The sequence below is a fragment of the Oryx dammah genome, unplaced genomic scaffold, assembly GCF_014754425.2.
Source record: "Oryx dammah isolate SB20612 unplaced genomic scaffold, SCBI_Odam_1.1 HiC_scaffold_10, whole genome shotgun sequence".
NCBI lineage: Eukaryota > Metazoa > Chordata > Mammalia > Artiodactyla > Bovidae > Oryx > Oryx dammah.
The window spans coordinates 10,827,672-10,853,529 of NW_024070194.1; the positions used below are offsets into that span (position 1 = coordinate 10,827,672).

General features: G+C 46.2%; 1 protein-coding gene across 2 annotated transcripts in view; it reads right to left on the bottom strand.

Annotated features, from left to right (window-relative positions):
• TOX2 (TOX high mobility group box family member 2) overlaps positions 1 to 25,858 on the bottom strand; it is a 156,517-nt gene that overhangs the window by 37,562 nt on the left and 93,097 nt on the right. For both annotated transcript variants that reach the window (XM_040248346.1, XM_040248347.1), the window contains exon 3: positions 14,631 to 14,876. In XM_040248346.1, coding sequence (XP_040104280.1) covers positions 14,631 to 14,876 — 246 coding nt within the window. The remainder of the gene's footprint in view (positions 1 to 14,630; positions 14,877 to 25,858) is intronic.

A 25,858-nucleotide genomic window follows, 5' to 3' on the forward strand; every position in this document is an offset into this window, starting at 1 on the left:
AAAACTAATGATCAGAGGATGTGAATAACTTGTTCAACACGGCAAGCAACTGGAGGAACTCAGATTTTTTGCCAGGGATGAGGGGCAGTGGTGGGCACTTGGGATCTTAGTTCCTGAATCAGGTATTGAACTTCCCCTGCAGTGGAGTCTTAACCTCTGGACTGTTGGAAAAGTCCTAGGAACTCAGATTTAAATCCGGGTATCTGGAAGTCCAAAGCCAGAGATATTAATTTTTGCAAAGTACCACCCCCCTTTCAGCAGGGCAGTGGTCAGGGGCACAAAGACACAATGCAAGTGTCCAGGGTAAGGGGCGTCAGTGGAGGCTAAGCCCCTATCCCCGAGGACAGTTTTGTTTCTGGTGTCATTGGCTGGCCATTGGTCACTTGTGCTGTGGACACCTGCAGGGGTGACAGGCTTCAGCCACATTCTGGGGCACAGAGTTAAGAGAACATACATCTCTGTGACCAAGGTTGCAATGGCGGGGGCGGAGGGCATGCAGAGAAGGGCTCAGCCAACCTGCTGGCTGGGGTTAGTCTGCTCCTCCTAGCAGGGCACAGCAAGTAAGAACACGTCAAGCACACAGGCAGGTGACAGGGGTGGAGAGGAGGACTCTCACATGCTAAGGCAGAGGGGCCGGAGGTCCGGGGTTCCCAAGCAAGGAGCCCTGTGGGGTGGGGGAGTGACCGTCTCGGGCTGACCCTTTGGGCCCAGGATCTCGGGCAGGAGGCCCATGCTTTGCTGTCACCCTGAGCGTCTAACCAAAGCCCAGGTCATCGGGTCCAGCTGCGGCCAGCACTGCAGTGTCTGCTTGAGTCTTTGTGTCCAACTCCTCATACTCAGTCCTCTCGTGATTTCCGAGAACAGGCTGCCCTGATCACCCCTGATCACCCCTCCTCAAGCATCGCACTGTCCCCCAGACCCTGCCTCCCGGTCATACAGAAGTCCCAGTGACATCCCCTGCCCGGGGTTCCCTTTCTTTACCCTCTACTACATTTTGCTTCTAATTCTGCATAGGCCCTTGGTACACAATTACCCGTGAAGCCTCACAATCTAAGGAGACGTGGCCTGGAGTCCTTCTGATCCCAGGGGGCGGATGGTCCTCATGCCAGGGTGTCTGCTTCGAGGCCTAGCCAAAAGGAGGCAGGAGGGGCTGGGAGGAGTCAGGAGTTACACGTGTGGATCCTCTGCATTCTCTGGGATAAAAGGTTGGCAACTGTCACAGGTGTGATGAAATTCTCAAGTGACAGTTCCGAGGGTCCTAAAACAATGGAAACTGGGACTCAGCTGAGGCTGATGGCCATCCACCAGTTCTGGGCTGGATCAGAATCTCCTGGGGGACTGGTTAACAAAGGTTGAGAGGTTTGGGTGGGGCCTGAGAATCTGCATCTCTTAACTTCCCAGGATCTTGTAGGCCTTTTGTTGTTTAACTGCTAAGTCGGGTCTGACTCTTTGCGACCCCATGAGCTATAGTCCATCAAGCTCCTCTGTCCATGGGATTTCTCAGGCAAGAATACTGAAGTGGGTTGCCATTTCCTCCCTCAGGGGATCTTCCTGACCCAGGGATCGAACCCACATCTTTTGTATTCTCCTGCATTGCAGGCGGATTCTTTACCCACTGAACCAAGATCTCATTTTTGATGGCGATACTGCTGGAGTCCCATAGAGATCAATTCTTGGGAGTGTTGGCTGCCAAAGCTTCCTGGCTGCCTCCTTCCCTAAGAACTGCCCTTGGCCAATGGGAACCATCTTGCCTAGGAAGTTATGCACAAGCTCCACCCTGGCCTGGCCTGTGACCAGTGCCTGATCACACCACACACAGCAGTCTGATTCATGCTTGAGAGGTCCCTATGGAACCAAGCAGACCTCCCTCTAGCACAGATCTGGACACCATCTGAAATATCTCATTTACTCTTCACAACAATCCCGTGAGGAAACTGCAGCACAGAGAGGGTGAGTGGATGGCTGAGGTCACACAGCCAATCATACATCTGACCTCGGAGTTCCTCTCGACCCCCGCCCCCCAATCACTGACAACAGCCCCCTGCAGGGCTCATTCATGATACGCTTTGGAGATGTTGTCTCTCCTGATCTCCACAGCTCTCGCTGGGGTTGGTCCATTCAGCACATGAAGAAAGTATGGCTGGGAGAAAAGGGGTTGTGTTCTATCATCCATCAGTGGTGGGGAGATGGGCCATGAACCCAGGTTTCCTGCTTCCAGGCCTTTCTACCAGTTCCGGGGTGATACTAAGAACTAGCAATGGCTTATTCGGAAGGGAATCCTCAGGGCTCCAGCATCTCGGGGCCCAAAAGTTCATCCAACCAACACAACCCAATGACTAGTTCTAAATGCTTTTTTCTTGCTGCCAAGAGTCTGGAGAAATAGCTAATGTTTTTACCCCACCCCCCAACTCTGTGTCCGGTGAGAACTCTGACCACAGGCTGGGCAAAGGATGCTTCTGTGCAGTGTTAGGGTAAAGGGAAGAAGGTTCCTATCCTGCCTCTACCACTTCTTGGCTGTGTGTCCCTGGACAAGCCCCTTGTCCTCGGGGACACACCTGTAAGTGAGATTAACTCTGTCTCCCTCCAAAGTTGATGGGAGGGTTAGATAAGGTGGGCCATAAGATGAAATAGACTATTTTCAATAGAATAGAAAATAGAAATAGGGTCCCCATCCGGCTTACTTACCAGCAATAGCGTAGGCAGTGCTGTACAGTTTGTGAAGGGTTTACCTCGGCACCATTTATTTTTCATTCATTTACTCACCCACTCACTCACTCAGTCATTCAACAAACCCGTATCAGACACCTGTTACATCCCACACAAAGCTAAGCATCAGGATTATCCAACAGTACAGTTGGTTCTCACAGCCACTCTGGGCAGGTGGGGGGTGAGGGGCGGGGTAAACAGCATCAGCTCCATCTCACTTGAGGCTTGGAGAGGAGGAGTAATGCCCAAGGTCACCCACCAGGGCAGAGGAGGAACCCCAGGACTCCAGACTCCCTGTTAGGTACTACTGCTTGGACCCTAGGCTGCCACTATCACAGCTGGGGCCACAGCCCAGACCAGCCAGTGTGCTGAAACCTCCCCCAGGACACCTTGGCCTCAACAGTAATACAGCGATGCTCTCCTCTGGAGCCTTAATATTTTGATGAGTTTTATTTGTCTTGCCACCTTTTATAAAGACTCTGAGTACTAAATGGACAAAGCCGCAAGACGAGAGAAAGAGGGCAGGGGACTGACTGACTTTTCATTATCCAGCAGAGCCGGGGGAAAATGACTCCAATAGATCTCAAGTTTTATGTGCTCCAGACATTCTGCGGAGCCAGAGATGGTTTCTCAGCAATGCTGATGGTACATTAAAAGCTCATTTTCCCAAACGTGGTACTGAATATGCACTAGGAGGAAAGAGCCATTATACTGGGTAATATCGAAGCTGCAGCTGACGAATGTTGCTGAGATTTTCTTTGAGTTTTCCCTCGTGACTCGGGAGCAGGTCTCAGAGGGAGAGGTACTCTGCCAAGCTGGGCATCTGGCCCAGAATGGAAGTAAATGCCTGGTGGCCCTTGCACTCTTCTGGGCCAAAGGGTCACAGTTCCGACTGAGAGCCTGGCAGAGGGTAGACACTAGAGGGCGCTCAAGTGATCTATTAATCAGTCCCCGGCCCTCTTTCTCTCGTCTCTCGTCCATCGTTTTGTGAATCCCAGTGGAACAGGTGGCAATTTGGTCTGAACAAGGAAGTCCAGGCAGGTGTGAAATTTCCTCCTCCTAGGCATCTGCTGCTGTTGTCTGGTTCCAAAGGCCCAGCCCCTAGGATGCCACCTCCAGGAAGTCCTCTCTGCTACCTCTCTCTTCCGAGCTTGTTAGTACTCATTTGCTCTTCATTCCGAACTAGCACACACGCTTCATGCTGTGGTTACCTGTGAACGTGAACAGCTTGACTCAGAGTCGGTTAAAGTGGATCTCAGGCCTGGCTCACTCACCCCCTTGCTCATTCATTAATTCACGTGAAGGCTGTACAGGTTGGATACTGAGTTCACAGGCAGGGGAGTCAGCACCTGGGTTTAAAATCTGGGCACCACCATTCATTCGGTGGTTGTGTAGCCAAGTAGTTTTTCTCTCTGTGCCTCTGTTTTCGCATCTGCAAAATGGCAATAATAATAGTACCTCCTTCTCAGGACGAATGACTCAATGAGATAAATATAAAGGGCTCAAGTGTATGTCGAGTACATAGTCAATGTTTTAATAAAAGTTAGCAGATTACAGATGAGCCAGGCGGGCTACAGCCCATGGGGTCATGAAGAGTCAGACACGACTGAGCAACTAAGCACAGGATCCACACATTTAGAAAAAGCTCACCTAGAGGAAAGTGAAAGTGTTAGTTGCTAAGTCATGTCCGACTCTTTGCGACCCCATGGACTGTAGCCCACCAGGCTCCTCTGTCTTAGGAGTTCTCCAGGGAAGAATACTAGAGTGGGTTGCCATGCCCTCTTCCAGGGGATCTTCCTGACCCAGGGATTGAACCTGGGTCTCCCACATTGCAGGCAGTTTCTTTACCATCTGAGTCACCAAGAAAGCCCCACGTAGAGTAAATGGGGGTCAAATGAGGAGTATTCCTTGCCCTCCAAAGGCCAAGATACAGAATCCATGACTGCGGGGAGCATTAGTGGTGCTCCCGGAGGCTCATCGTCATGGTTCTGTTCTAGGAGAAGCTCTACATCAGTGAGCTGCTGCCTCTTGCCTGGCACAGGGCTGGTGGCTGCATAAGTCAGCCACCGGGAGAGCCAAGTGGACCCCAAGCTGAAATCACAGCTGCTGTTCCCTTTTCCCTCCCCCAGGCTGGGAGCATCCCATGGCATCTTTGAATCCCCTGTGACTTAGATACCACCCTGTAGGCAACCTTGATTCACTCCATACACAGCCTGAAGGGTGCAGAAGGCACTGGGCTTCGAGGCAGAGACTTGGGTTCGAATTCCATCTCTACCCTTATTTTCACTGTGTGATCTTGGACAAGTAATCTCTCCTCCTGTTTATTCCATCAATAAACAGAGACTGAATGTTATCTGCAAGCCAGACCCTTTGTTAGATGCTGCTGCTGCTGCTGCTGCCACGTTGCTTTAGTCGTGTCCGACTCTGTGCGACCCCATAGATGGCAGCCCACCAGGCTCCCCCGTCCCTGGGATTCTCCAGGCAAGAACACTGGAGTGGGTTGCCATTTCCTTCTCCAATGCAGGAAAGTGAAAAGTCAAAGTGAAGTCACTCAGTTGGGTCCAACTCTTAGCAACATCATGGACTGCAGCCTACCAGGCTTCTCCGTCCATGGGATTTTCCAGGCAAGAGTACTGGAGTGGGGTGCCATTGCCTTCTCCATTGTTAGATGCTAGTACAGAGCAAAGCATAAAGCACAGATCCAGCCTTCAGGCTGTGCCGGGCTGGTGGTGCGGAAGGCATCTAAATGGACAACCACATATTTCCAGGAATTTAGTCAGATACTACCTTTATTTAAATTTTTGATACATAATTCATCATATTTTTGGTGGCAATTCTGCCTTTTAAAGATGCTGCATGAAAAAAAAGGACTTATCTTGATTCCTGAGTTTTGGCACATGCCCTTAAATCTTGTATGCCTCTCCATACATCCAGCTCAAAGGATCCAGAGAGCCTCTGAGAGAAAATGACTTCTGAGTCAGGTCCTAAGGCAGCAATAGGAGACCACCAGGTTGACAAAGGGGAAGAGGAGTCCAGGCAGAGGGGACAGCATGCAGTGGTGCTCGGTCGGGGTGATTCTATTCCCAGGGAATATCTGGCCATGAGAGGAGCTATTTTAAAGTTTTTCTTTTGACTGGGGATTGTTCCTAGAGGCCAGGAGTAGTGAAAGGAAGCCAGGGACGCTAGCCATCCTACAATGCACAGAACAGCCAGCCACAACAGAAAATAACCCCTCCACCAATGCTGGTTGGGCTAAGTTGAGAAATGCCATACTAAAACATCAAGGAGCGAAACATCATGGCATCATGCTACCTTGGGCTAACTCCTTGACTTCTCTAAGCCTCAGTTTCTGGATCTGAAAAATGGGGATAATAGTGGTACCTACTTCAGAGGGTTGTTGGGAAAAGGCAGTGGCACTGCATCTGTACACAGCAGGTGCTCAATAAACAGCCCTATCTTTTCCAACTTTGGACATACCTCACACTTCAGAGCAAACCCTTCTCAAAAGAGACAGCTTCCCCGGGTTCCAAAGAAAACTGGGACACAGAAAAGAACACATTTTGTTCTTTTCTGACCTTTCTCTTAGAGAAAACCACGAGTCTTATCTCTCAATAGAATGTGAGCCTGTTTGCAGAGAACCAGCCTGTGTGTTGGCTTATCACTGGCCTGAGTTTTAACAGGGACTGAATTTTTATGACTGCGTTATAAACCTTTGCAAAACCCACTTTTAAACTAAAATACGCCGACAGGTTCTTAACTACTATAGCTACTAAATTAAGCATGAGGGATGGAGGGAGGCGCAGAGTGCAGAAGAAAACAAAAGTGCCCTGAAAGAGTCAGTGGAGGTAAAATAATGTTCATTAAAAATAGAAAAACAAACACACACAAAAATCTTTTGTGTTCAACTTCACACTCGTACATCATAATGTTCCAGTAAAAGGCCATTTCCCCCTGAGATAATAAAAGAATTGAATTTTTCCTTATCGGTCATCTATTTTTCTAGCTGAAGCTATTACTCCCGCTCTGGGGTTGCTAGGCAACAAGAAATATTAATAGCAGCTTTTATTAGCTTAGCTTTTGCAGCCGAGTACCAGAATGAGAAAATGGGAAACATAAATGTGTTACATAAATCTTTCAACCTTTCAGAGCCGGTGTTAGTCTCTGTTTTCATAATGATTTATTGAAGTGATGGTTCATTTATGAGAAAAAGGAGTGCAGGATAAGAAAACGGAGCAGTCCCCTGCAGGAGTGTTTGAAAATAAATAATTATAGCAGGAGAGCAAAAGCTGTTTAAAGCCATTTTTCTGAGTTTTATAAAATGTAAAAAGACATATTTCTTTTGCTTACTGCCTCTAAAAAACAGAGGGAGGGAGTTTCATCCAGACTCTGCGGAATAAAAAGGACCCTCTGGATCTCTGGTCCACTGCCACCCTGTATAGGATTCTCAGAGGTCCATTTGGGAGATAAATACCCTGACTCCCACTCCCCAGAGGGAAATTAGCCAAAAACATGGCAACCTGGGTCGGGAAGATCCCTTGGAGAAGGGAATGGCAACCCACTCCAATATTCTTGCCTGGAGAATTCCATGGACAGGGGAGCCTTGAGGGTTATAATCCACGGGGTTGCAAAGGGTCAGACACAACTGAATGACAAGCACACACACACACACACACACACACACATTACCCAGCAGTTAGGAGCATGGGCTCTGGGTTAGGCCAACCTAAGTTCAAAACCCAGTTCTACCATTTGTTACTCTCCACCCAGTGACTCAGAGCAAGGGGTTAATCCCCCCATGCCTCAGTTTTTTTTTCATCTGTAAAATGGAGGTAATGTTACTTATCTTATGGGAACTTGTGTGTGTGTTAGTTGCGCAGTCAGGTCTGACTCTTTACAACCCCAAAGACTATAACCCGCAAGGGTCCTCTGTCCATGGAATTCTCCAGGCAAGAATACTGGAGTGGGTTGGGCTGCCATTCCCTTCTCCAGGGGACCTTCCTGGCCTGGGGATCAAACCCAGGTATCCTGCAATACAGGCAGATTCTTTACCATCTAGCTACAAGGTCTTACAACTGCTGGGTAATACTAAGCATCAAGAAAACAACACACACACAAATGGCCACAAATTCCTGCCCTTGCTGCATCTATACCTTTCTGCAATGTTACTCAGCCATTTCTCTCTTTGGGGTCTATTTCTGGGCTTGGCCATATGACTTGCTTTGGCCAAAGGAACATTAAAAAATGTGATGTAAGCAGGTTTGAAAAGTGGTTGCACGTCAGAGCCTCTTCCTCTTGATGCTCTCGAGAGCCCTATCACCATCACCATCTGAACAAGCCCAGGTCACCATATGAAGAGAGACCTGTGGCCACATCACCTGCACAGACCCAGCCAACTGCCAAGTTGTGAACAAGACCATCCAAGGGCATGCAGCTCCAGCCAAGCTGACCCCAGAAACCAGCCAAGCCAGCCCAGGTCAAAAGAACTACCTTGCTGTTCCACAAAAGAACAGGAAATAGAAAAAGTTCATTGTTTGCTTTAAGCTACTAAGTGTTGGGGTAGTTTTGTTACACAGCAAAAACTAACTGATAACAATTGTAAAACAAAACAAAAACCAATTTATGCACTAAGAGCAATCAAATTAATAGGTTGGGCAGGGTGATGGGTATCCACTGGCCCTGCAGCTCAAAGTCCAGAGGATCAAAGCTTGGGGGCCTTTGGTCCCTTTATCTCAGACTCCAGAGAGGATCTCCTGCATCTCAATTTGTGAGAATCATTTAGACGGAGACCAAGTCTTCTGGGTGGAAGAGGAGTGAGTCAGGGATGGGAGGAGGGGAGGAACAGGAGATTGGAGGGGAAGAGTGAGAACGGGAAGGGTGAGAACAGGAAGAGAAGGGGGCAGGTGATGGGAAGATGAATATGAAGGACCTCCCCTCCCTGGGTCAACACACAGATCCTGCCCTGAAGCTCTGAGCCCTGCTTTCAGGCTCTGGAACCTAAGCCAGGGCTGCAAGCTGTCTCATGGGCACCACCTCTAAGGCAAGGGGGTGAAGTGCAACTTTGAAACTGCTCAGCCCTCTCCCTCAGCCTATCCTAGGATTCTAGCCAGGAAAGATCCTTCACTCGGTATGCCCCCAGCCCTCTTTGTATAGGGAGAAGGTCCAGTCTTGGCAAGATGTTTTGGGACAAGGACCTAGAGCATGAACAGTATAAAACTACCAGTCAAGCACTCAGGATGTGAATCCAAGTTGATGAGCCTTGAGCCCCCCAGGCCAGTGGCATGTGTGGTGGTCATGGTAGGGGGAGTCTATCCAACCCTAACCCCAAACCCATATACTTATTCAGTGTCATAGCTGACAAAGCAATCACTCCCATTTTCCTATCTGTGAGTTCACCAGATCCAGAATTCCAGTCTCCGTTCTGTCGATGGGAAAGAAAACTGAGGCTGGGAGAGAAGTTACTTACTCAGATCCCCAGAGAAAGCAGTAAATAAGAGTCAATGCTGGAGGAGAATGTTTGAATGATGTCTGTGTGCCACTCTTGTGCTAACTGAAGCCCACGACTGGACCACAAAGTTCCAGTGACTCTGAGGATGGCCCAGTGACCGGCGCTCGTCTTAGGGAGACCCCATATTACCCAAATCACCAGGACCTATGGCTGATTTTGCCAGAACTCATTTCCCATCGTGGCCCGTCTCCACCTGTTCAAGGCTCTCCAAGGAGTTTCTCTGGTCTTGAAAAAGGAGCAGGTTCCCTAAGAACTTATCTAGGAGCATCAAGCTTTGCCCTTCCCAGGATAATTCCTCTCCTGCGTAAGCCAGGACGGTGAGCTCAAACATTTCCCAAGGACGACTCCAAAATAAATTATTTCAGACTTAACAGAGGCTGTTTAATAAATTCCACTCTTCTAGTTTCTTTGGGTATTTTAGAAACTGATTTATACATACAATATCTCTCTCAAAATGAGACAATCAACACAGGATAAAATTATTGAGTTATGAAAATAGGGGTCAGATGGAGGTGCAGCGCTTTAAATTAAACTGGCAAAATATATCTTTCATACTAAATTGACTCTTTTTGTCTTGGAAATGAATGTTTAATCAGTTAAGATGCTGAAGTCGAGGGAGAAGCCTTAAGCATATTTAATTTTGTAAAAGAAGCCTGAAGCCAATATTGCACAGGCCTCCTGCTGGCAGCCATACCTTTAAAACCGAAGAACCAACTCCCATACAAGCTGGGAGGCCATGCGGGCTGGGCAGGCGATCAAAAGGAACTGGTGACCTCTGGCATCAGAGCCAAGAGGGCCTGGCGTTAATGAGAGGGCTGTCAAATGCCTTAGTGTCAAATGCCACTGCTCCAGGGACCACTTCCTTGACACATCGCAGCCTTTGCACAGGGCATCTGCTCACTGGGCCATCCTCTGTGCCTCCGGTGGCCCTGCGCCCAAGCTGCTCCACCCCTTGGGCAGCTGCTAAAAACTGAGAGGCACATAGTAGGGGACAGAGCTGGGAGTGAATTCTGGTTTGGGGACTTAATAACTATGTTATACCCATTCATTCATAAAGTACGTAAACTATTCATACTAGGATCAAGTTATCACTTCCCCTAGGATGCAATAACCTCACATCTGAGCCAGATGCCTCCTCTCTGTGATTTTAATTAATTAATTAGGCTGCATCAGGTCTTAATTGCAGCACGTGGGATCTTTGTTGCAGCATGTAAACTCTTAGTTGGCCAGGTGCCTCTTCTAGGTGCACAGAGCAACACGCACTGATTCTATCAGAGGATTTCTTACATGTTCAGAAGTGGGCTCCTCACCTGTCTCTCTACTGCACTAGTTATTCCTCAAGGGCATCTTGTAGGTCCAGAGCTCAGAACAATGTCTGGTACTCAGTTGCCTTTTAATCAAGACTGATCACTGTGGTTAAGCCCAAAAGTGGCCCCTTTAAGATATCAGATTCTAATAACCACCTGAAAGTGGTTCTGTATTTGGGGAAAAAAAAAAAGAGTCTTTGCAGATGTGATTAAAAGTTAAGGCTCTTGGGATGGGGAGAGGATCCTGGATTAACCCTACATGTTGTAAGTCCCTAAGCATCCTTATAAGAAAGGCAGAGGGAGACTTCACTGACAGAAGAGAAGGCGATGTGATAACAGACGGAGACTGGAGTGATGTAGCCACACGCCGAGGATAGCCGGCGACCCCAGAAAGCCGGAGAAGCGCAAGATGGATTCTTTCCCAGAGACCCCGGAGGAAAGTCACCCCTCCCGACTTGTTTCTCAGTCCAGTGATACAGATTTTGGACCTCCATCTTCTAGAGCTCTGAGAGCATAAATTTCTGTTGTTTTTAAGCCACAGTTTGTGACAATTGTTATAGCAGCCACAGGAAACTAACAATCACTTACCTGCTCTGAGTCTCCATTTCCTTACTGCAGTGGTTCCTGCCTCACTTGGAACTTGGGAGTGTTATGTGAGACAATGTTTGTAAAGCTCCCTGCATGGTGCTTCACATCTCGGGGGTCTGACACAAACTCCAGCATCACCCACATAGCATGCATGTCCACACATACTCACACACACACACACCTTCAAGCTTCAGCTCAGACAAATTTAAAACAATTGTTGGGCTTCCCTCGTGGCTCAGTGGTAACGAATCTGACTGCCAGTGGAGGAGTGTGCATGCAAATGTGTGAGTGCTCAGTCGTGTCCGACTCTGCGATCCCATGGTCTGTAGCCCACCAGGCTTCTCTGTCCATGGGATTTTTCAGGCAAGAATACTGGAGTGGGTTGCCATTTCCTACTCCAGGGGATCTTCCTGACCCAGGGATCCAAACTGTGTCTCTAGCATCTCCTGTATTGGCAGGCGGATTCTTTACCTCTGATGCCAATGCACAGATTCAATCCCTAGTCTGGGAAGATCTCACATGCTATGGTGCAACTAAACCCGAGCACCGCAACTCCTGAGCCCACACTCTAAGAGCCTGTGCTCTATCTACAACAAGAGAACCACTGCAATGAGAAAGCTGTGCACCTCAACTAGACAGTGGCCACCACTCGCTGCAACTAGTGAAAAGCCTGCGCAGCAAGGAAGACCCAGCACAACCGAAAATAAATCAATAAAAATATTTTTAAGAAACATTTTTTTAAAACAACTGTCTTTTTAGCATATGGTCCCAAAGGATGGACGTTCTTAATTGGTTTCCCACTTGGTCTGGCAGCCTTCCTCTGGGTAAAATAGTTTGGCTTACCTTTCATTTCATAACGAGGGAATAGAAAACCCAGTGAACCATTGATAACTCTCACTAATGGAAGAACTAAAGCAATCTGAATTTGTGAAGCATCTTAAACGTGCACTAGTTTTAAAGGAATCTGGAAAATGGCTGCAAAGTGCCTATCTGGACTAAGCCCAGCAAAGGCATTTCCTAGGCGAAGGGATCAGGGGGTCATCTCAGATAAACAGATAACCTCCTTTGTAATGATCAGAGCTCTTATAACCAGGTGACCCTACCAAGGTACCTGCGAATATCTGGAGACTGTTCCTTTAGGTAAGTGAGACTTATGGGAAAACACTGCCACTGGTTAGAGTGGGAACTCATTTTTATGACTAATAGTAACAATAGCAAATATTCCCTGATTGTTTACTCTCTGCCAGACATTTGCTGAGACTTTACATACATTATCTCAGATACCTGTCACTGTAAGAAAAGAGGATTGAAGCTCAGGATGTGGGGCCGGGGTTAACACTGGTCTGTGGGATGCCAGAGCCTATGCACTAACCACTACCCCGCACTGTGTCTACTGAAGACTAGCATCCCAGGCCAGGACACTGTGACTGAGAACCCCAGGCAGACGCACTCCTGCATCCACGGGCCTCCCTAGGGTACACGACAGAGATGTCAGCCGGGCCCTGCCCTCGCCTGGGTTACCGGGACCGTCTGGAGTTGTGAAGTTTTTGCTAGGAAATTAGCTGGGCAAGCAGCTAAGGCAAAAGCATTGTAACAAAGTGGAATTAAAACCACACACTGTGGAATCTGAAAGTCTCCGAGAGAGAAGAGGAAGCGGAGGGTCTGCATTATTGATGGGCTCCTTTTTCAAGAAATGGAGCAGCAATTTCCACTGAGCCCTTTAGTGAACAGTAGAAAATGTGGGCCTTGAATTGGCTTCCTCCTGCCCTCCCTGTCTCTCATCTTCCCTTCTACGTCTCACCTAGCTTCACAAAAATAAAAGTGATATGGCTCTTGAAAATACATAGAGTATGCCAGGTTGTTTTTCTTTTCCTTTTTAAGCAAGGAGATTTGGTGGTAATAAGAGTAAACAATAAATAAATAGAATATAGTCAAGATTGGTAGATGAGAAACAATATAAATGAAGGTCTCAGACATCTGATAGAACTGGGCCACAAAGTTGGCTGTGACCTCTGAACAGCCTTGGTAGAGATAAACGTGATCCATCCAACACCATGTGATTCTTACAGAAATCAGTTTAGCGTACCCCCTGCCCTCCCACAGGTGTGTTTCTGACAAAATCAAGGACTGTTTTGCTCCTAGATACGGTGGTTGGTCCATCCAAGCTGTCACGGTCCTCCTTGGAGACTCAAACTACCACCTGCCAGAGACGTCAGAGGAGATGCTGGCCGCCGGTGGCCGTCGTGCCCGCTGCGTGGATGATACTAATGCTGTTGCTGGAGTTCCTGGATCCAGCCATGCCTGAAACCCTCTATTCAGCCCTCAGTACCTAGATATTTCAGTCTTTTTTTTTTTTTCCTGCATCAGCTTCTTTGAATTTTATTCTTGTCACTTAAGAATGAACTTAAGAGGTGTGACTATCAATATAATATTAACTGTAAAGGAAAAAGCAAAAAGAAACATATATCCCAGTCATTCAGAAGAAGTACTAGAATTCCCTCAAGGATTTTTTCCCCATTGTACATTCTCTACTGTCTTTCTATAAGTCTTGATTGTTCAAACCAGTCATTCATGCTGAAAACTCATACCTTGCTCAGCATGGGATTCAGGATCCTTATGATCCAGGACCTACTAATTCTTTCACGTCCTCTCTTCCTATGCGACACCATGTTCTTTCTCTCCAGCCCAGTAACAGCGACCCACGTGCCACACCTGAGCACAACATGAGCCTCCTGCTTCTTGCTTTTGTACATGCTGTTCCCTCAGCCTGGAAGGTCCTTTTCTGTGCTGGTCTGCCTGCCAAAGTCCCTCCTATCCTCAAAACTCTAAGTCAGTCACCACCCTCTCCCCTCCCAGCTTAAGCAAGACACAGTATTTTTTAAATAATCTGATTCCACTTATATGAAATGTGAAGAAGAGGCAACCATACAGAGACAGAAACTAGATTAGTGGTTGCCTAGGGCTAGAGATGGGGGTGGGGTTGGGAATGATGACTAAAGGGTATAAGGTTTCTTTGTGGGGTGATGAAAAGGTTCTAAAATAGCTTGTGTTGATGGTCACATAGGTCTGTGAATATTTTTAAAGTTACTGAACCGTATACTTTAAATAGGTGAATTGCATAGTAGGTGAACAATATTTCAATTTCAATAAAGCTTTTTTTTTTGACCGTGTCAGGTAGCTTGTAAGGTCTTGGTCCCCCAACCAGGAACTGGACCCAGACCCCCTGCAGTGGAAGCATGGAGCTCTAACCACTGGGAAACCAGGGAATTCTCCTTCAGTAAAGCCTTTAAAAGATGAGACTATACTATTAAAAATGAAAATAAAACAAATAATACCAATACATTATAAACAGAGCTTCAGAAGCAAGTAGCATGAGACCATAAACTTCCCTCCATGCCCATCCCCCATATTCTGCAGACCCCCATGCAAGTAAACTGACAGAGCCCAGACCCTGCACCTGAGCAGAGGGTCCTCCCTTCCTTGCCGTAACCCAGCAGGAACCATGGCGGGTAACAGGGACTCACCGTGGGCAGCTGCCCCGATAGCAGGTGGCTGTCCTGGGCTAGCATGTTGGACACCATGATGGCTGGGAGGTCCATGGCCTGGTAGGAATAAGCAGGGAGCAATCCGTTGGGCGTGAGGCTGTGGCACAATGAGTGGTAGCCGGCTTCGTGGTCCCCCAGGTGCAGGAGGGATGGCTCGGGGAGGTTGGGAGGTGTTATTGGGGGGATCTCATAGTCTTCGTTGTTCTCGTTCTGGCTGTTGAAGGTCTGAAATATCAAAAGGGCAGGCTGTTGCAGGTCAATGTCATACAACTGCAGAACAGGCTTGACAGCACCAGTGACAGCCATAGTGAACACCCCTTAGCAAAGCCGAGAGGGGATGGTCCCCCTGCAAGGCACACAGTCAAGATGGTGCAGTCAGACTCCCGACCCATCCCCAGTGGGTGCTTCCTCCTACTGGACAGTCTGTAACAGAAACCTGCCCTCCTGGAAAGTGGGGCCACCACCTGTTGACCTGTTTTTTGTTTGCCCACCAGATCTGGCCACTGCAGCCCACCATGTATCCATCTGTCTACATCCACCCATTTTACAGATGGATGAACTCAGGTCCTGGAGGAAAGTGGCTCATGCAGGGTTAGTAAAAGAGCCAGGAGTGGAGCTGAAGTGTCCTGGCCCCATGCCTGGTGGTCTTCCAGGGCAGTTGGATAACTTTCTCTTGGGTATCCCCATCTGTGTCCTCTCTTGGTCTTCTCATCTCGGTAAATGGTACAAACATTCCCCCGGGAACACACACTATTCCCCCAGGAGCCACACTGGACACTTTTCTTTCCAAACATTATTTTTTCATCTTCCCTACCTCATTGCACTGACCAGGAAGCTCCAGTGCAATGCTAAATAGAAATGGTGACAGTGGACACACTTGCTTTTTTTTTCTTAAGTATCTCAATATTTTACCACTAAGCACCCAGGTGGTGCTACTGGTAAAGAACCTGCCTGCCAATTCAGGAAGCATGATCCTTGAGTAGAGAAGGCATGGCAAGGAGGAGGAAGAGGGCATGGCAACCCACTCCAGTATTCTTGCCTGGAGAATCCCATGGACAGAGGAGCCTGGCAGGCTACAGTCCATGGGGTTGCAAAGAATTGGATATGACTGAAGTGATCCAGCAGGTCAGGTGGTCTGGTATTCCCATCTCTTTCAGAATTTTCCACAGACTGGTTCCAAATAGGAAAAGGAGTACATCAAGGCTGTATACTGTCACCCTGCTTATTTAACTTATATGCAGAGTACATCAGGAGAAACGCTGGACTGGAAGAAACACAAGCTGGAATCAAGATTGCCAGGAGAACTATCAATCACCTCAGATATGCAGATGACACCACCCTTATGGCAGAAAGTGAAGAGGAGCTAAAAAGGCTCTTGATGAAAGTGAAAGTGGAGAGTGAAAAAGTTGGCTTAAAGCTCAACATTCAGAAAACGAAGATCATGGCATCCGGTCCCATCACTTCATGGGAAATAGATGGGGAAACAGTGGAAACAGTGTCAGACTTTATTTTTTTGGGCTCCAAAATCACTGCAGATGGTGACTGCAGCCACAAAATTAAAAGACGCTTACTCCTTGAAGGAAAAGTTATGACCAACCTAGATAGCATATTCAAAAGCAGAGACATTACTTTGCCGACTAAGGTCCATCTAGTCAAGGCTATGGTTTTTCCTGTGGTCATGTATGGATGTGAGAGTTGGACTGTGAAGAAGGCTGAGCACCGAAGAATTGATGCTTTTGAACTGTGGTGTTGGAGAAGACTCTTGAGAGTCCCTTGGACTGCGAGGAGATCCAACCAGTCCATTCTGAAGGAGATCAGCCCTGGGATTTCTTTGGAAGGAACGATGCTAAAGCTGAAACTCTAGTACTTTGGCCACCTCATGTGAAGAGTTGACTCATTGGAAAAGACTGTGATGCTGGGAGGGATTGGGGCAGGAGGAGAAGGGGACGACTGAGGATGAGATGGCTGGATGGCATCACAGACTCGATGGATGTGACTCTGAGTGAACTCGGGGAGTTGGTGATGGACAGGGAGGCCTGGCGTGCTGTGATTCATGGGGTCGCAAAGAGTTGGACACGACTGAGTGACTGAACGAAACTGAACTGAAGTGACCCAGCATGCAAAATGTTTGCCATAGATTCTTATAGGTATTCTATAACAGGTTAATCAGAGGAGGCAATGGCACCCCACTCCAGTACTCTTGCCTGGAAAATCCTATGGATGGAGGAGCCTGGTAGGCTGCAGTTCATGGGGTCGCTAAGAGTCGGATACGACTGAGCGACTTCCCTTTCACTTTTCACTTTCATGCATTGGAGAAGGAAATGGCAACCCACTCCAGTGTTCTTGCCTGGAGAATCCCAGGGACGGGGGAGCCTGGTGGGCTGCCGTCTATGGGGTCACATAGAGTCGGACACGACTGAAGTGACTTAGCAGCAGCAGCATAACAGGTTAATGGTATTCCTTCTTCTTTCAATTAGGCATCAATTTTTAATTTTATTGAATTCTTTTCTCCTGTATCTACTGAAAGGATCAAATGAGCCTTTTCTCCTTTAATTCAGTTAAATATGGTAAATTGCTACCCTTGGTTTTCCTAATGCAAAAGCAACCTTGTATTTCTGCATTGGACCCTACTTGGTCGTAATGCATTACTATTTTATCCATTATTAAATTTTGATCGCTGGTATTTTGTTTAGGATTTTTACATCTAGTTCATGAGTGGGATGGGCCTATGATTTTCCTTTTCACACTGCTCTTATTGGGTTTCAGCACCAAGGTTATGTTAGCCTGGAAAATCATTCTTCCTTTTCTATGCTCTGAGAGTGATTAGACCTAGGAGAAGAGTTATATATGAAACGCAAGATGGATCTGAGAAAACATGAAAGAGAAGTTTCAAGACATAGAGGAAAAAGTGAGGAAAAAATGGACATCTCTTTAATCAACAGACTGGAGGGAGACGAGTGAGAATGAAGCAGAGGAATAACTGAAGAGATAATGACTGAGAATATTCCAGAACTGATGAAGGACACTAAAAGGTACCGGTGAATATGATGGTGACCTGTGGTCACCTGTCTATGACAAAAGAGGCAAGAATATGTAATGGAGGAAAAACAGGCTCTTCAATAAATGGTGCTGGGAAAACTGGGCAGCTACATGTAAAAGGATGAAATTAGAACACTAACACAATACATGGAATAAACTCAGAATGGACTAAAGATTAAAATGTAAGACTGGAAACTCTAAAACTCTTGGGGAAAAACATAGGCAGAACACTATTTGATGTAAATTGCAGCAAGATCTTTTTTGATCCACTTTCTACAGTAATAAAAATAAAACAAAAATAAACAAATGGGATCTAATTAAACTTAAAAGCTTTTGCACAGCAAAGGAAAACATAAAGAAAGCAAAAAGACAACCCTCAGAATGGGAGAAAATATTTGCAAATGAAGCAACTGATGAGAATTAATCTCCAAAATATACAAACAGCTCATGCAGCTCAATATCAAAAAAAGAAATAACCCACTCAGAAAATGGGCAGAAGATCTAAACAGACATTTCTCCAAAGAAGACAAGCAGATGGCCAGAACGCACATGAAAAGATGCTCAACATCACTAATTATTAATATTAGTGAAACGCAAATCAAAACTACGCTGAGATTTCACCTCACATTGGTCAGAATGGCCATCATCAAAAAATCTATAAACAATAAATGCTAGAGAGGGTATAGAGAAAGGCAACCCTCTTACCCTGTTGGTGGGAATATAAATTGATACAGCCACTATGGAGAACAGTATGGAGGGTCCTTCAGTCAGTCAGTCAGTTCAGTCGCTCAGTCGTGTCCGACTCTTTGCGACCCCATGAATCACAGCACGCCAGGCCTCCCTGTCCATCACCATCTCCCAGAGTTTACTCAGACTCAAGTCCATCGAGTCCGTGATGCCATCCAGCCATCTCATCCTCGGTCGTCCCCTTCTCCTCCTGCCCCCAATCTCTCCCAGCATCACAGTCTTTTCCAATGAGTCAACTCTTCGCATGAGGTGTCCAAAGTACTGGAGCTTCAGCTTTAGCATCAGTCCTTCCAAAGGAATCCCAGGGTTGATCTCCTTCAGAATGGACTGGTTGGATCTCCTCGCAGTCCAAGGGACTCCCAAGAGTCTTCTCCAACACCACAGTTCAAACTCATCAATTCTTCGGCGCTCAGCCTTCTTCACAGTCCAACTCTCACATCCATACATGACCACAGGAAAAACCATAGCCTTGACTAGATGGACCTTAGTCGGCAAAGTAATGTCTCTGCTTTTGAATATGCTATCTAGGTTGGTCATAACTTTTCTTCCAAGGAGTAAGCGTCTTTTAATTTCATGGCTGCAGTCACCATCTGCAGTGATTTTGGAGCCCAAAAAAATGAAGTCTGACACTGTCTCTACTGTTTCCCCATCTATTTCCCGTGAAGTGATGGGACCAGATGCCATGATCTTCGTTTTCTGAATGTTGAGCTTTAAGCCAACTTTTTCACTCTCCTCTTTCACTTTCATCAAGAGCCTTTTTAGCTCCTCTTCACTTTCTGCCATAAGGGTGGTATCATCTGCATATTTGAGGTGATTGATATTTCTCCTGGCAATCTTGATTCCAGCTTGTGTTTCTTCCAGTCCAGCGTTTCTCCTGATGTACTCTGCATATAAGTTAAATAAGCAGGGTGACAATATACAGCCTTGATGTACTCCTTTTCCTATTTGGAACCAGTCTGTTGTTCCATGTCCAGTTCTATCTGTTGCTTCCTGACCTGCATACAGATTTGTCAAGAGGCAGGTTAGGTGGTCTGGTATTCCCATCTCTCTCAGAATTTTCCACAGTTGATTGTGATCCACACAGTCAAAGCCTTTGGCATAGTCAATAAAGCAGAAATAGATGTTTTTCTGGAACTCTCTTGCTTTTTCCATGATCCAGCGGATGTTGGCAATTTGATCTCTGGTTCCTCTGCCTTTTCTGAAACCAGCTTGAACATCAGGGTGTTCACAGTTCACGTATTGCTGAAGTCTGGCTTGGAGAATTTTGAGAATTACTTTACTAGCATGTGAGATGAGTGCAATTTTGCGGTAGTTTGAGCCTTCTTTGGCATTGCCTTTCTTTGGAATTGGAATGAAAACTGACCTTTTCCAGTCCTGTGGCCACTGCTGAGTTTTCCAAACTTGCTGGCATAAATTTAAAAATAAAACTACCATATGACCCAGCAATCCCACTCCTGGCCATATACCCAATGAAAACCATAATTCAAAAAGATAAATGCAACCCTATGTTGAAGCTGAAACTCCAATACTTTGGCCTCCTGATGTGAATAACTGACTCATTGGAAAAGACCCTGATGCTGGGAAAGATTGAAGTCAGGAGGAGAAGGGGACTAGAGAGGATGAGATGGGATGGATGGCATCACTGACTCAATGGACATGAGTCTGAGTAGGCTCTGGGAGTTGGTGATGGATAGGGAAGCCTGGCGTGGTGCAGTCCATGGGGTCACAAAGAGTTGGACACAACTGAGCAACTGAACTGAACCCTGTGTTCATAGCTGCACTATTTACAATAGCTAGGACATGAGCAAATGAAATGTTCATCACCAGATGAATGGATAAAGAAGATGTGTGTGTATATATATATATATATATATATATATATACAATGGAATATTACCTAGCCATAAAAAAGAACAAAATAGTGCTTTTGCAGCAATATGGATAGATGGAGAGATTGTCATATTGAGTGAAGTAAGTCAGACACAGAAAGACAAATATCAAGATATCACTTATATGTGGAATATTATTTTTTCAAGGGTACAAATGAATTTACTTGAAAAACAAAAGTAGAGTCACAGATGTAGAAAACAAATTTATGGTTATCAGGAGATGGAGTGGCGAGGGATAAACTGGGAGATTGGAACTGACATATGCACACTACTATGTATAGAATAGATAACTAACAAGAACCTACTGAATAGCACAGGGAATTCTACTTAATACTCTGCAGCGGTTTGTATGGGAAAAGAATCTAAAGAAAGAGATACATACACATGTACACGTGTACGTATAACTGATACACTTTGCCGTATATCTGAAATGAAGACAACTGTGTAAATCAACTATACTCCAAAAGAGTTTAAAAAAAATTGCTAGGGCAGTTCAAGCCCATTACAATATCTGGTTCTTGGTAGACTCTCAATAAATACTTGTTGGATGACGTCACTGAGGAGTGGGATGGGTAGGAGTTATGGCGGGAGACGAACTGAATTCTGCCAAGAAAATGCACTAGTCATAGCAAATACCCTTTTGCAGCAACACAAGAGACGAGTTTATACATGTTCATCACCAAATGGTCAATATCAAAGTCAAATTTATTAGATTATTTTTAGTTGAAGATGGAGAAGCTGTATACGGTCAGCAAAAACAAGACCTGGAGCTGACTGTGGATCAGATCATCCGCTTCTCACAGCAAAATTCAGGCTTAAACTAAAGAAAACCAGGAAAAAACACTAGGCCGGCCAGGTATGACTTAAATCAAATCCCATATGAATTCGCAGTAGAGGTAACAAATAGATTCAAGGTTAACAAATAGATCTGGTTAACAGTGTGTCTGAAGAACTATGGACAAGGGTCCATAATATTGTACAGGAGGTGGTGAACAAAACCATCCCAAAGAAAAAGAAAAGCAGGAAGACAAAGGGGTTATCTGAGGAGGCTTTATAAATAGTGGAAGAATGAAAAGCAAGGGAGAGAGGGAACGATAAATCCAATTAAATGCAGAATTTCAAAGAATAGCTAGAAGAGACAAAAAGGCCTTCTTCAATGAACAGTGCTTAATAACAGAAGAAAACAACAAAAGGGGAAAGACTAGAGATTTCTCCAGGAAAATTGGAACCATCAAGGGAGCATTCTGCCAAAAGATGGGCACAATAAAGGATAAAAATGGTAGAGACCTAGTGGACACTGAAGAGATCAAGATGAGATGGAAAGAATACATGGAAGAACTCTATAAAAAAGATCTTAATGAACCGGATTACTGCAATGGTGTGGTTAGTCACCCAGAGCCAGACAGTCTGCAGTGCGAAGTCAAATGGGCCTTAAGAAGCACTGCTGTTAATAAAGCGAGTGGATGCAACGGAATTCCAGTACAACTATTCAGATCCCTAAAGGATGATGCCATCAAGGTTTTGCATTCATTATGTCAGCAAATCTGGAATACTCAGCAGTGGCCACAGGACTAGAAAAGGTCAGCCCTCACCCCAACTCCCAAGAAGGGCAGTACCAAAGAATGTGCTAACCATCGGACAATCGCACTCACCTCCCATGCTAGTAAGGTCATGCTTAAAATTTTGCATGCTGGGCTTTAGCATTATGCAAACCAAGAACTTCCGGATGTCCAAGCTGGGTTTAGAAAAGGAAGAGGAACTAGAGATCAAATTGCTAACATTTGCTGGATTATAGAGAAAGCAATGGAATTTCAGAAAAATATCTATCTCTGTTCCATCAACTACACTAAAGCCTTTGATTGTGTGGATCGTAACAAACTGTGGAAAGCTCTTAGAGAGATGGGAATATCAGACCACCTTACCTGTCTCCCAAGAAACCTGTATGCAGGTCAAGAAGCAATAGTTAGAATCCTGTATGGAACAATTGATTGGTTCAAGATCGAGAAAGGGTATGAGAGAGCTGTCTGCAGTCACCCTGTTTGTTTAACCTATACGCTGAGCACATCATGAGAAATGCTGGGCTGGATGAGTTACAAGCTGGAATCAAGATAGGCAGGAGAAACATCAACAACATCAGATACGCAGATAATACTATTCTTATGGCAGAAAGCAAAGAGAAACTAAAGAGCCTCTTGAGGGAAAAGGAGGAGAGTGAAAGAGCTGGCTTAAGACTAAATATTTAAAAAACTAAGATCATGGCATCTGCCCCTGTTACTGCATGGCAAATAGAAGGGAAAAGGTGGAAGTAATGACAGATTTCCTCTTCTTGGGCTCCAAAATCACTGTGGATGGGGACTGCAGCCATGAGATCAGACGATGATTACTTCTTGGCAGGAAAGCGATGACAAACCTAGACAGTGTGTTGAAAAGCAGAGATATTACTCTGCCGACAAAGATCCATATAGTCAAGGCTATGGTCTTCCCTCTGGTCACATACGGTTATAAGAGCTGGACCATAAAGAAAGCAGAATGCCAAAGAATTGATGCCTTTGAACTGTTGTGCTGGAGAAGACTCCTGAAAATCCCTTGGATATCAAGAAGATCAAACCAGTCAATCTTAAGGGAGATCAACCCTGAATATTCACTAGAAGGACTGACACTGAAGCTGAAGCGCCAGTATTGTGGCCATCTGATGCGAACAGAAAACTCACTGGAAAACTCTCTAATGCTGGGAAAGATTGAGGGGAGAAGGAGAAGAGGGCATCTGAGGATGAGATGGCTGGATGGCATCACTGATGCAATGGACATGAAGTTAGGCAAACTCCAGGAGATGGTGAGGGACAGCGAGGCATGGCCTGCTGTAGTCCATGGGGTCACAAAGAGTCAGACACGACTGGGCGACTGAACAACAGCAATGGTGGGCGCGGGGACCACATGGTCTACTAAAACCCCTGCTTGGTGTCAACACCTTTCTCCTTGGGTGCCTGTTGGTTTGAACCTCACCACCACTTGTGGGGAAGAGCCCTAGACTGTTCTTTGAGGAGCGTGCATGCATGCTCAGTCCTGTCTGATTCTCTGCAACCCCATGGATTGTAGCCTGCCAGGCTCCTTTGTCCATGGGATTTTTCAGGCAAGAGTACTACAGTGGGTTGCCATTTCCCTCTTGAGGGGATCTTCCCAACCCAGGGATTGAATCTGTCTCTCCTGTGCCTCCTGCACTGGCAGGTGGATTCTCTACCACTGAGCCACCTGAGAAGCCAGACTGTCCTTGGTATTCACAGAAACCTGATCTGAGAGGATAGTGCCTTGCCACATTCATGCCCAGCCCTTAGACCCAGACCCCAAGCCACCTCTTGCTCATTGGATCCCTCTGCAGGGATGTTGTGAGATTATTTCATATTACAGGCAAATAGCAGTCCAGGAAGCAGTGACCCTGTTGGTGGGAAAGGGCACTGGCAGCCCTACGGAACAGGACTCAGTCTTCACACAGCAAGATCTGGCTCTTTCCTACCATCTGAAGTTGCTTCCAAGCGCTGGGCCAAGCTCACGTGTTTGGGGACCAACCTCAGCCTAGCTGCTCTATATGCATACACCCAGAGTCACATCTCTCCTCCTGCACGATCTGAGGTTGTCATCGCCTCTCTCCGGGCTCAGTCCTCACTCTTGCACTAAGAAGGACAGAGGATGGGCTCATCCACCTCTCAGGTTCCATGGCTAATGATATACATTGGCTATTCAATCAAATCGATGAGATTTCAATCCAACTCGATGGGAGTCCCACAGCTGGTGCCCAGTAGTAACAGAAGGACAGGGGAGGGGACCCAGAGACGATCCAGTTTCTCCTGATCAAGCTTGACACATAAGTGGAAACCATGTCCTGGTAGGCCTCATTTCTACTGAAAACAACTTCACTGAGCATTTTTTCAATTAGGAAATATAATTAAATAACATTTACTGTACATTTAATATGCTAGTTGTGAACATTTTGCGATAATTAATGTACTGAATTCTTACAACCTCTTTATGAAGGAGGTTCTGTTATTATATGCCTATTTTACAGATATAGAAACTAAGGTACAGAGAAGGGAATTTACTTGCCCAAAGTCACTCAGTTAGAACAAGGTCTCACTCCCTCCACTGTCTGCAAAGGAAGGCAACGTTTTCTAGTCTGTGACATGGATCCTGGGACTCTGGGTCCTAATAATCGTTAGAGGCTGTGCTAGTTCATGGCCAAACTGAGGGCTTAAGCACTAAAAAACAAATTTTGGTCCAGCCATGATAACCATAGCCATCGTTGTTATTGTTCACTCAGTCACGTCCAAACTCTTTGGGACCCCGTGGACTGCAGCACGGCAGGCTTTCCTGTCCTTCACCATCTCCCAGAGTAGCTCAAACTCATGTCCATTGAGTCGGTGATGCCATCCAACCATCATTTCCCACACTGGGTCAAGATTCCCCCTCCGCAGCCTCACATGCACTCTCCGAGCCTTCTTAACGCCTGCAATGATTTGTGACTCTTTCCTTACTTTCAGTTTATGTCCCCTTCCTCCAGACCCCAGGCCAGGGGTAAAGGCTGTTGTGTCACCAGTGCCTGGCACACAGTAGGTACTCAATTAGAATGTGATGAGCAAGCACATGTAAGAGGGTGATGCACTAGGCTTTGGGTTTAGACTCATCTGGGTATTTCCGTATCTGTCCCTCCCAACAGACCGGAAGTCCCTCACTCACCTACTATTCACGACTGTGGACGGCTGACTTCCTCTCTACTCCCTGCACCCACAACAGGTGCTGCCACAAGGCACGTGACAGTGAAAGCCAAATGACTGCTTGAGTTCACACCTTTCATTCAAAAACCAAAACCTTAACACACTGGAACCAGCCCAAAGGACCAGAAGCCTTTTGCAAAACTAAGCATATGTTGTATCAAAATATTGGAATCACAATTATGACAATTCATTTAAAGAGGCAATTAGCACACTTAAAAATAACTACACATGCAAACACGTACATGCCTCCTCTGAATGCAATTAAATCCTAAATACATGACACCTGAATACCAGCCCAGCCTGCCTTGGCTTCGTAATGTCTGTCAGTCGCTGGACCTGGCATTTCCACACCCACTGTCCATTTAACTCATGAGTTCTGCAAAGAAGTGACTGTTCTCTCCATCCTGTAGATGAAGACGATGAAGTTCAGTGAAGGAAGGTGTCACAAGTAATTCTCGGTTGGGATTGAAGACCAGGTCTTGTGACTCTGAATCCATCATTTTCCCACACTGGGTCAGAGACCTTCAACACTCAAGTTCCTCACTTTCTCTAAGTAAGAGATGGGCCTCAGTGATGCCTAATTTGCTCTTCAGCACAGTGTCCTCATGAGAATACAGAAAGGGATGCCAAGTTGTAAAAGCTATAGAAGCTAAAACATTAGCAAAACCTTACAAGGAAACTTCTGGGAAGAGCTGTCTCTTCCTATCCACCCATCCTCTCTCAAATCCACTCCAATCACATTTTCATCCCACCATCCACCAAAACT